Genomic DNA, 12095 nt, shown 5'->3' with positions numbered 1-12095 from the left:
GTTTGTAAGGCTGTGTGAAATGCAAGAGACACTTTCCCATCACCTCATCGCCGCTGCAGAGCTGTCTGAATATTTTATAATTAGAAGGAAGCTAGAAAAACAGGATTTTAGGAGCCGTGAATCCCATTCCTGACCGAGTATTAACACATGCATCTTGAATCTCGGAATGTCCAGCATGTGATTGGTTATTATTTCGGTAGCTCTGCATCGTGCATCCTTTAGGAGCAGGAGAGATTTCCAATGAAACCTTTTGTTAGTGAGCTTCCGCAGAGAAGAGTAGAAGATATTGATGTTTTGTGGCATTACAGGGTGCTAATGTAAAATATGCTGCCAATACCGCGGTCATCAGACGTGTGATAGTAGTTGACTAATGTAGGACACCAACAAATTCTTATGAAGATGCTGAACTTGCAGTGGTTTTCATGCCCAGCAGTAGGGAGCAATGTAATAATTTAAGGCACATAGGAATTGCTGCCATCATGTACATAACATCATCATATTAACTGTGTCCAGGACATACTTGAAAACGAGAGGTAACTCTCAATGTATTACTTCCTGGTAAAACATTTTATAAATAAATAAATAAATGTACAGGCGGTCCTTGGTTATCTGCCGGAATCCGTCCCGCAAACTGCCGTCGGATAACGGACCGTCGGATTCTGGGCCCATGTTAATCTGCAGCGGTGAGCGGCGTATAAGTGGTTCCGACGTCGGATAATGCATCCAGCGGGCTGCGTTATGTGGCATCGGATAAGCTGTTCGACGGAAAGCGGACCATCTGATACCGAAGACCACCTGTACTGTATAGAGTAACTTATGGTAATTGCGCTCCACCAAAATCCACCAAAATGTATTAGAATGGATTTTTAGGTTGTTTTCTCCTTTAAAAAAAAAGTTCCCTTATCCAAGCACTTTCCAAGTTTCAGTGGAAGTTCTTTTTTTATATTGCCCCCCAAAAATGTCTAATAGGAGCTTTTACATGTTGACATAAAATAACATATATGTAGATTGGTGCTTTAACCCTTTCGATGCGAAACGGGCCTGCAAAGCATTACTTTGCAATGCATTGCAGACCTGCTCCGGCAGTGAAGGGGTTAACCACTGCACATCTTTCCAGGTTATCTGATCTCTCTAGTTATAGCATTTCTATAATTACTTCTCTTCTTCACACTCTCCTCTTTCCTTCCTCTTGCTTCTCTCCTCCCTAACGCCATCACATCACTTTCTTTCTTTTCACATTCACCTTCCATCACACTCTCTTTACTTCTTCCTTTTCTCCTCCAGTCCTTTCTTAATTGCTTTTTCTTAGGGATCTGAGATATGGTTGTGTCACTTTTGTGTTGTTGCTACTCTCCATGCGGAGTATCTTTCACTTTCTGGCTTCCTCTCTATTCATATTCCTCTCTCCTTCCCTTTCATTCTATCTTCACATCTCCCCCCCTCTCCCTGCCAGCACAAATCCTCCCAAAGACACATTGCAGCCTCTTTACATCAAACAGAGCTGGGGAAAAAAAATTACATCTCAGTTCCTATTAAACATAAAGATAGACAGATGGGAAGGGAGGTGTGGAGGGGTGAGAGAGATAGAGAGGGGACACTCAGCATTGATTTGAGAGAAATGTGGAGTAATTTCCCACAGGTCAGGGAGCCCTATAAATCTTTAACAGGCTGTGTGAGTGTGTAGAGTAAGAACATCTGTGGAGGAAGCACAGCAAGAGAAATAACAGAAAGCTGTAACAATAATGAACACCCAAGCGTGTGCATTAACCCACTGAAATCTGACAGTTATTGGCAGAAGGTTTCCTAAGCTCTTAGTTGAAATCCTGTATGTACTGTAAGATGTGTTGAAAGTTACATTCTTGTTAACCTGAGCATTTTAAGTGGGCTTTTGCTTGTGAGGGGGCTGAAGTCTCGCAATTCTGTGAATGAACCTGAAACAAAGTGTGTGATTGGGGTAAAAAATGTTGTATGGGTGTCTGGTGTAAATGTATTGATGTGGCATCTAACAGCACAGCATGTTTTAAAATAACATAGAAATATAATTGACCGTATTTGAACATGTTTTTGTAGTAGAATTGGTTTTAATAGTTGGGTTAGAATAGGTTACATCTATAACTGCAGTTCATTTTGTTTGCATGTGCGTGAATATATTATAATATATATGTCTCGTGCACCTCATCATGTGCATGAAATGCCCAGGGGGCTGCTACTACATAGGGGAGACGGGACAGGGGCTAAACAAGAGAATGAATCTGCATCGCCACAGCATCACACGTGGAACAAGAGACAGTCCTGTTGGCAAACATTTCTCTGACTCTGGCCATAAGCTGAACGATCTGAAGGTGGCCATACTCAAAGGTAATAGAACACCGAAAGAGAGACGGTTGTATGAATACAAATTTATGCAACTGTTCGGGACACTTAGTGGTGGCCTAAACCGAGACCGCAGCTTCATGAGTCACTACCCTGACACAAGAGAACTCTCTTCCCATGAGTGCTAAAGGCCATGTCTATACATACAGCACTATATAAATGCACACACAGCTGTCTCTTACACATACAAATACACAATGTAATTCCATCCCTATATACCAATAGGGACCACATTTCTTGCTTTATCCATTGTAACACCGCCGGAACAAGAGATCAGTGTATCTCGAAAGCTCGCACAAATAAAAGAAAGGGAGAACGCGCAAATTAAATCACCACCGTGCAATATAGACTGCCAATCAACATGCAATCAACATTAATATATATAATTGCAAACTATCATCCCTTTTTGTGGCTAAGTATTTTTTCCATAATATATATTTGTTCTTCAGACTAGTGGATATTTACAGATGTGTGACCCCGGCTGTATGTTTTTGTAGTGTGCATTATGTTTCATCAATTAATGTAATTGTTCTGTATATCAGTTTAAATATCTACATTTGTGTACAGTATATGTGCATTTGTTTGTGCTTGGATTCTGTTTCTAATTGTGTTGGTTTCCTTGCAGAGGCACCCACTCACTAGTTGAAATGCGCATTGCTAATGACTCCTTGTCACTGTATTGGAGAAGAGGGGGGAGGGGATGGCCTGAAATGTTTCATTAAATATTAAAGTAAAGCATATACGAGCTACTCTTATCTTTCCTGAATGCACACAGACGAAGCTTGACTATGACTGAATTGACTGTATCTATTATATACATACTGTACAAGCAAGTGCATTACTTACATGATGTGTGTATGCATACTCTACACAGGGTACCAACATGATGAGGGAGACTTCGAGAAAGCTCCCTTCCCCTCCCACATTACTCGTTAACCACATAAACACAAACAATTAATGACAGAGACCAGGCCTGGAGGAACAAAGGACGCCGCTTTTTAGTTAAACATTAAGTAATTGGGTAAATAACCATCCCTGCCAGAGTGCTCACTCAACGAGCGAAAGGTCAGAGGTCCTTTAAGCGATGACCTCGTGACCTCAAGCTGGGCCCATGTGACCTGGCTGTTAGCGCGAGTGGGCTCCTTGAAGTCACGTTTAAATTACCCCCGCCCACTCACCACTCCAAGCCCCACTGGGCCTTACCAGCACAGAGCCCCGTCTGGCAAGGACAAGCACTTACCCCCCCAACTGCCGCTGCAAAAGAAGTAACACTGTCCGACTCGACCCTACATGAGTATACAAAATGGAGATTCGTCTCCCCATCATCAAAAAACTTCAGTTCTTCTTGGCATGTTTTTTATTTTATTATTATTATTTTTTTTGTCAAATTATATTGAACTTCACACTGTAACACAAAACGATGCTAACAATATTCATAAACAAGGGACGGGTGGGTAATTGATTGCAGGGAGCGGACTGATCGCTTGCCCTGCCAGTGGGCCTTTAAGACCTCCCTCGCACCTCCCCCTTTCTCGCCCCTTGACCAGGTCATCCCCCGTTCCCACCAGCGAGAAGGACAGCGGTCAGGGAGGTGAGAAGAGAGCCTGGTCCCCCGGTCACGGCGGCCCCTCGCAAAGGGGTCAGGGAAACTGCGAGAAAGCTCCTTCCCCTCCCACATTACTTGTTACCCATATAAACACAAACAATTAACAACAGAGACCAGGTCTGGAGGTAAAAGGCCGCGGCTTTTTATTTACACATTAAGCAATTGGATAAATGCACACCGCTGCCATAGTGCTCGCTCAATGGATGAAAGGTCAGAGGTCCTTGAACCGATGACACCGTGACCCTCAAAATGATCCGTCCGTTAGCGTGTGTGTCTCTCAGAAGTCATGTTTAAATGTCTCTGCCACTCCCAGCCCCACCGGTCTTTACCAGCACAGAGCCCCATCTGGCAAGGTCAAGCACTTACCCCCCCAAATTTGACCCCCTTTAAACGAGACACATACCGCCAGACCCACAAAGGACCTTACCAACACAACACATTATTAAACAAGTCCAAGCCGATGTCCGACAAGTGCACACCATCGGACCACAACAAACCACTAGACGTGGAATAAAAAACCAGATGGTTGACCGCCAGGCCACCAGGCACGTGTGCATCAGTGAGGACTGGGGCTGTAGTCTAACCCCATACTGAGGAACTTCTTGCATCATTCTGAGGACAGAACATCACACCTTCAAGAAGGAGTCAGACATACTCTATATTGCACCTATATTATTACTACTGTATGGGCACCTCTTTCGTAGTATCATGTTATTCCACCCATGCTAAATATGATAGTTATTCATCAGATTAAGGTGATCCCAGGGTGGGACGGCAATGAGGTTAACAGGACCACAATTAGGTCAATGAAGTTAATGATTCGCTTCATGCCTAGGGAACAAAGTCAGCTAATGTTCATTTATGATCAAAATTAATGTATGACTTGCAAATAAAGAGACAAGATGTAAACATGGTATTGTTTGTGTCACGGGAAACGAGGCCATTCACACCTTTTTACCAGGATCATGCATTGAGCAAAGCAAGTTAATGAAATAAATGATAAATGTATTCACAGGAAAAGGCTAACACACAATGTTACACAAAATACAGACAAAAAACACACTTACTGGGGAATTGGGGTTGAAAAAATATACTTTCCTAGGTATAGGGCTTATCAATCCAAAGCTTACCCTAAAAAGTCTTGCAACTGAAATCAACCTGCAGTTCCAAACACAACAGCTCACCTCTCTCTCTCTCTCCAAAGGGCTGGAATTCACTTGGTGCTTAGAATCTTAGAAAACTTTGAGAGAGTTTGGAGAACACTGGAAAACACCTAATCTGATTTGTGCAAGGGGTGTTATAATACATCTGACTTTCATTCACAGAATACTAGCCCCCTATCAGAAGCGTGAGAATATTCTAAGCACCCAATCCGAGACAAACTGTTAGACCCAATAGGGTTACCGGCAATCTGAATGAACCCAGGGGCATGGGCAATTTGGCACTTCTGGCACTGGTTCCCTCAATGCCACCCGTGGTGGTAGGCTCCTGCCAGTCTGGTAGGATCAATGGAAATGCAAAGAGCGTCCATTGATCCCAGGATGTGGATACTTGTCCTTCCCTCCTGTCCAAATGGTCTTGACACCTCAGACACATCCTCTGTGGCTTTCATCTCCACCATATGAGTAGACATAGTGACACCCAAGCTGGTAGCCCACTGGCTCACTCAGAATACTGGCTCTGAAAGTCTCAGCTCATCTCTGTGCACAAGCATATGTTTTAAAATACACTGTTACATAAAATATACACTTTAAAAATATCCTAAGTATTTTGGTTATGGGAAATAGAATAAGAAGCTGCACGTTATTTCTTACTAGCCATATTCCCCACACTCTATACAATAAACTTAGGGCTGGACTTTTAAAAGTCCCCTCACAACCTTGTAGATGGTTGGAGTACCCCCCAGAACCCCTATACCGGTTCTGGGTGACCTGGGCGTTTACTGGGTATCCCTATTAACCTAGGGACCCATTGACTGTTTCAGGAACACCTCACATTCCTAAGCCCCATTTACCTTTCTGGGCTGTGCTGAAGCAGGGACCCCTAGTGGTGAGTTGCGCAAGCGTTTTCAATAGGAGATATTATTTTTAGGGGAACCAGCAACTCTGGGCCCTGACTAGATAGACACAATCTGACAACACTTTCTCCACAAATCTTCCCCCTGAAACTCATACCACAGCAATCCCTGTTTGCTGGTATCCCTGGAAAGGTAAAAAAACAAAAATGTATTTATTGTCGCATAATTACAGGCCATGCTTTTACAACAGTTGGGTCCAAGAGCTGACACTGCTGAACCCCAAAACATGGATCAGAGGTAACCAAACGGGCTTAACCTTTATTAGCTAGCCTGGCTACCTCTTCACCGTCACAGTGTGATTATATGTACAATGATATACTTATGCAGATCAGTTTGATTAGATGGAATGAAATCAGATATACTGCGTAATGTAAAATGATTAAATCATATATTTTCCTGCAGTGAGTACACCCCTGTGAGGAGCTTGCATTATTCTGTGCATGAATCACATAACTTCAAGCGAAATGTCTCCATTATGCACAGACAGCCCTCCCCGCACATGTAACGCAATCCCAGCCTACTAATGCACGTGTTTCTGTGCAAGTGTTTCTGTGCACTTACTTGGTATATTCTCCCTGCCCTTTCAGGAACTACACGTTTTTCTGCACAGAGACATTGCACCTCCGCATCTCCCCTGCTGGGCGAGCCAGGCGCAGTCCTGCTCTCCACGCTGACACCTTAGCCTTTTCCAGCCATCTCCCACCAGCAGCTGAGCAGAAAAGCTCCTCCTGCTGACTCGTGGGAGGGCCAGCGCTGACACGGAGCTCCGCTGCTGCAAGTGCTGGCAGGGAGCGGACATGCCTGACTGCGCGGGTACTCCCCCCCTGCCTCAGGCCGGCCCGTCCTCTCCCGCGAGCTTCCACGCAGGAAGCCCAGCACCAGAGCAGCAACAGAGCTTCATGCTAAATTGCTGGCAGTGAGCGGACTGGATAAAATAGAAGCACAATAAGTATCACATAAGATAAGCACTACACAGATTTGGGACTTTAGCAAAATACGAAATGGGACAACAGTCACAATGTTTGATTGGCATCCAATAACCAGTATTCCCTGCTACAATATATTATATGTATTGCAATCATTTAATCCTATTTAGTGAAGGGTGCCAGATATTTTCTGCCTAAATGCTATAGGTCAACAGGTTATTCTGCTTTGTTAACATTTTTTGCCTTTTCTTTGATCTCGAATGCACTGGATGATGTTTTATTAACGAAACAGCTGTACTTAAAAGTACAGTGGAATACATTTTACTATTATAAATAAATAATAATTCGGTAGACGCTTTGGAGTTATTTGTGCCCACTAACTAAATTAAATACCCAACAACATTGTCTAACTGAAGGGCAACGTTTTATAGACATGACATTACTAAAGCACAAGCAAAATCTGCAGGATAAGGGACGTGGACTGTCAAAGCCTCTCTTCAAATAAATATACAGTTGTGTGAAAAAGAAAGTCAGGACATAATAACAATCATCTGTTCCATAGCAGGTCTAAAAATTAGGTAAATAAAACCTTAGATGAACAACAACACGACATATTACACCGTGTCATGATTTATACTAAAAAAAAAAAAAGCCAAAATGGAGAAGCTATGTGTGAAAAACTAAGTACACCCTTACTGATTCCATAGGAATTGAGATGCTATGCAGCAGACAGGTGCTGCTAATCAAATGCCCTTGATTAATTGGTCATCAGCAAGTGTGACCACCTCTATAAAAGCCGAAGTTTTTGCAGTTTGCTGGTCTGGAGCATTCAGGTGTGTGTTAACACAATGCCAAGGAGGAAAGACATCAGCAATGATCTTAGAGAAGCAATTGTTGCTGCCCATCAATCTGGGAAGGGTTATAAGGCCATTTCCAAACAACTTAAAGTCCATCATTCTATGCCTATAATATATATTATCTTTACTGTTCATTCAATGTCTTTAAATTTAATGTATAACCTTGTTCATTTAATGTAACCAGGTATTATCATAACTATTCCCAGGACATACGTGAAAACGAGAGGTAACTCTCAATGTATTACTTCCTGTTGAAACATTTTTTATAAATAAATAATAAAATACAATGTACAGTATCATGGCACTTATAGTCTTCCCCTTCTTGCACCAGTGAGCAAGTGGTTAAGTAGGGCAATAGAAAGAAGTACAAAACGTGACTTGATTTATACATTAAAATGAAAAGTAAATCTCAGGCTGTCAATGTATCAAAGCAAAGTTGGGTCTTCGACAGTAGATGCCCCAAAAGGCAGAAACCATATTGCTTTCCCTTGGATTTGGTTTTATATATCTTGTGCAGATTGTTTCCCCCTGAAGGACACCACTCTTGTCTTAATATACAGGGAGGGGATAAATCTTTCCATTAAATAAACTATTGGCAAATGAAACTTTAAAACAACCTTCAGAAATGTGATGCATCATGCGGAAGCAAAAGGATGGAATAATTCGCGGGGCTACACGCGCTAATAAGACATGCTTCATACAGTACATTTTGTAGGGTGTTATGCTTAACCTTCTTAGCATCAATAGTTATACTGTAAAACATGAAGATTGGAGATGGGTGGGGATCATACATACCTGGCACAAAACTCCCTTGGACGGCCTCCTTGTACGCCCACCATTCTTCATAAGTCTTAGCTGGGCTGAACTGTGCTGTGGTCATAAAAAAAATAACATTAACACATTTGGGTGAGGGACAAGGAGGACAAAAAAGTAAAGCAGCATGTCATGCCCTGCACCTCTTCCCTTGATAATCCACATACAGGAGGTTATCTACTTAAGTTTCCTGGCAGCAAACCTGGGGCAAAATTAGTGCTAGTGAATTGCACCAGATTTGTTATAAAAGTAAACGTTCAATGGGATTCCTTTTCTGTGATAAATATGGTGCTGATTTTTGCACCGGTTTTGCTTCAGTTTTGCAACTAGGTGTCTTTGGTAAAGAAGGTTCATGCCAAAGCTGAAACATTGGTTTTTGCATACGAATAAATTCACGTTTTTTTAGAGTGCCCAACTTGCTCTGTGCTTGATTCATTTGGATTTGTGTGAAGTATGAACAATTGCCCTGTGGTTGGTGCACCTATTTATTATATCGTTTTCCCCCTTTCATGTCTATGTATTTTGCGAGTGCCTGGCCAGTATAATGTTTCTATAGAAAATGTACCTCAAAGTATTCTTGAGAATTATGACCAAATACGTCCTGCAATCTGAAGATATACTTCCTGATTTGGTGCTGAAATATGTCAAATTGTTCTGGTTTCTCCAGGAGGATGTTTCCTTAATCACAATGAAATTCAGCCTACGTTTAAGAACACACAGGCAATACATTATTATTAGATCCCTAGCATTTTACACATTTGTTGAGCCCTCAGCGCTCTCACTTTTCCATACTGTACATCAACTAACCAATTGCTGGTGATAGGAACACTCTTTGGTACTAATATGTGGCAAGATGAACATTGCATAGCTGGCAAATACTTGTGTGTTCTATACACAGAGCATTGTGGAGCTACAAGTTTAACTAAAACTCAATTTCATTTTACAATCTGATTTCCCCTTGAACATGATATGCTGCTTTGAAATGTATATTTCATTTCCCTTCTTTGAAAATTAATGAGCCCATACATTCATAAGCCTAATAATTGCATTGCATATAAATGGTTGGTAAGAAGGCTTTATAGCAATTGAGGAAAACAATCATGTATATATATATACAGTTTTGAAATGTAATGCTGTTAACGGGTAGCATTGAGAAACATATATTTTAATATTGCTATTTTACTACGGTCATTCCTTTTATTGGAAAAGGAGATCTATGTTAAAAGCGAACTCTCGCTTTCTGCTCTTGTGACATAATTATAGTGTACAGTTTTGAAATGGGCTCCATAAAGCTTTGTTTCCTTTCATAGCAAAACTCTATTCTGCTCCAAAAAAAATATTGTATAACTAATTTTAATGCACTTCACATAATATGCATTTAGTTATTCTGGATATATTAAAAAAATAAAGCACACTTTATTGGGGATGAACATCTGAAAATAAGAACATGGAGCCATGTTACTGACTGGATACACAGAACAAGCGTAAAATGCTGAATTTGATTTTTGATGGCTATATGTTTTATCCAGATGCATAACAGTTTTTGCACAAGGACACAGGAACTTTCATATAAAATATGATAATTAAAAACAAGCTAGAGGTTCAGTTGTTTCCATGTAAGTGGCCCTGGAAAATAACCTTTTTCAGCTTTTTATATATTTGTGGGCAATTACTCTTTGTGACATTGTGGAGATGTCTGAGATATCCAGCACTAGAGGCCATGCACTCACAACCTTTTGGTGTGACTATATTTAGCTGACAGCAATGATTTTATTAAATTGTGTTATTAATGCATTGTGACTGACCAGAAATGATGAAACCACTCAGGCATCCCCCCTTATCAGACAGGCACTGTAATGATTCGTTCTGTTAACTGAACTGTGTGACCACCCTACCCAGAGCAGCCTATTAACAATTAATCACTGGATAACTGCATTACTGTTACTCTATAGCAGGGGAGGCCCACTCCAGTCCTCAAGGGCCACCAACAATCAGTGATTGAGCCACCTGGGCTGAAGCAGGGATATCCTTAAAGCCTGACCTGTTGGTGGCCCTTGAGGACTGGAGTGGGCCTCCCCTGCTCTATAGCCTTAATACTTGTAAAGGAATGTAGTCCCAAACTCTCACTCGTGGCGAAATGTGAGAAACTGTGCGGTTGTGAACAATGCAACATTTGCCCTTTTTGAGCCACAAAAAACGCTGCAGCTCAGTCAGGGTTCACAGACTATTCTCCGCGCATTAAGTCAATGTGCTTTGCAATTTAGTTTAATATGCTAATTAAAAAATTCTCTAGAACCGCTAGATTTACTTTTATGCTGAGACTTTAAATACGATGCACACACAAGTTTCGCTCGCTGTCTGTCTAGTTTTCACGAAAACTTTTTCTCTCTTTGATTTCTCCATTTCCCCCTTTCCTCTCTCTGATCATCATCTCATCTTCTTTCTGTCACATTTTCCCCCCTTCTCCACCCCCATCTACCCCTCGTTTCTGCAGAGCGATCTACAGTATTAATCTACCACCTCTGATTCCACTTCGCGCTCCTCCTTCTCCTCTCTCTGCTCCAAACTCTCACAACCTGGTCAGGAACTGCACACTCTGCCCTGATCTCTTGATCTACATGCCCCGCTTTCTCTCTGACGTTCTCACCCTTCTAACCCCAGACCCTGGCTAAACTGTCACACGTTCATGATCCGCTCCTGCACTCATTTGTTTTAATGCCTCTGGAGGAAATCTCATGCTTTACCAGACTTCCTTCACTGTAAATGTATCCTATCCTGTTTCAACTCTGCCCTCACCCAAGCTAAACAAAACCTACTTTTCTTCACTGTGTAAGCCACGCCGACTCTTCTCTGCCTTTGACCTCTACTCAGACCACCGTCTGTAACCTGTTTTTCTTCCTGCATGTCACCTCAGGACTTTGCTGTCTATTTCACAACAAAGGTGGATTCTATACGTCAAGTGATCCCCTCACTATTCTCCTCAGTCTACACCTCTTCCCAACTCTCCTCCTGCCTTCATCAACTCGTTTTCTGCTGTCACAGAGGATGCATTGCTGCTGATCTCCTCTTCTCCCTCTACCACTTGCCTTTTCGACCGCATTGCCTCCCATCTCCTCAAACCTCTTGCTACTACTATAATTCCTACGCTCACTCATATTTTCAATGCCTCCCTCTACTCTGGTACCTTTCGCTCCTCCTTGAAACACGCAACAGTTATACCCTTAGGCCCGGGCCATAGAGGGGGGGAGCCAGGCTGAACCGCGCGGACGCTGAGGCTCGCCTGCAGAAGCTGTGCGATTCCACGCACATACAGGCGAGCCAGCGTCCGCGATCGGAGGTGGGGGGAGACTGAGGGAGGCGGGGCAGTGACGTCGCTGGGCCAATCGCCCGCGACGCACTGACGTCGACGTCACGGCGCCAACGTCACGGCGCCGTGACGTTGA

General features: G+C 42.5%; 1 protein-coding gene across 2 annotated transcripts in view; it reads right to left on the bottom strand.

The window, feature by feature from the left end:
- The window catches only part of CA11 (carbonic anhydrase 11), a 159375-nt gene that overhangs the window by 81246 nt on the left and 66034 nt on the right, over positions 1-12095 (bottom strand). For both annotated transcript variants that reach the window (XM_075605316.1, XM_075605317.1), the window contains exon 2: positions 8635-8709. In XM_075605316.1, the coding sequence (XP_075461431.1) occupies positions 8635-8709 (75 nt within the window). The remainder of the gene's footprint in view (positions 1-8634; positions 8710-12095) is intronic.

Source organism: Ascaphus truei, chromosome 6 (genome assembly GCF_040206685.1).
Source record: "Ascaphus truei isolate aAscTru1 chromosome 6, aAscTru1.hap1, whole genome shotgun sequence".
NCBI classification, from domain to species: Eukaryota; Metazoa; Chordata; class Amphibia; order Anura; family Ascaphidae; genus Ascaphus; species Ascaphus truei.
This window is presented reverse-complemented; position numbering and strand designations above follow the sequence as displayed.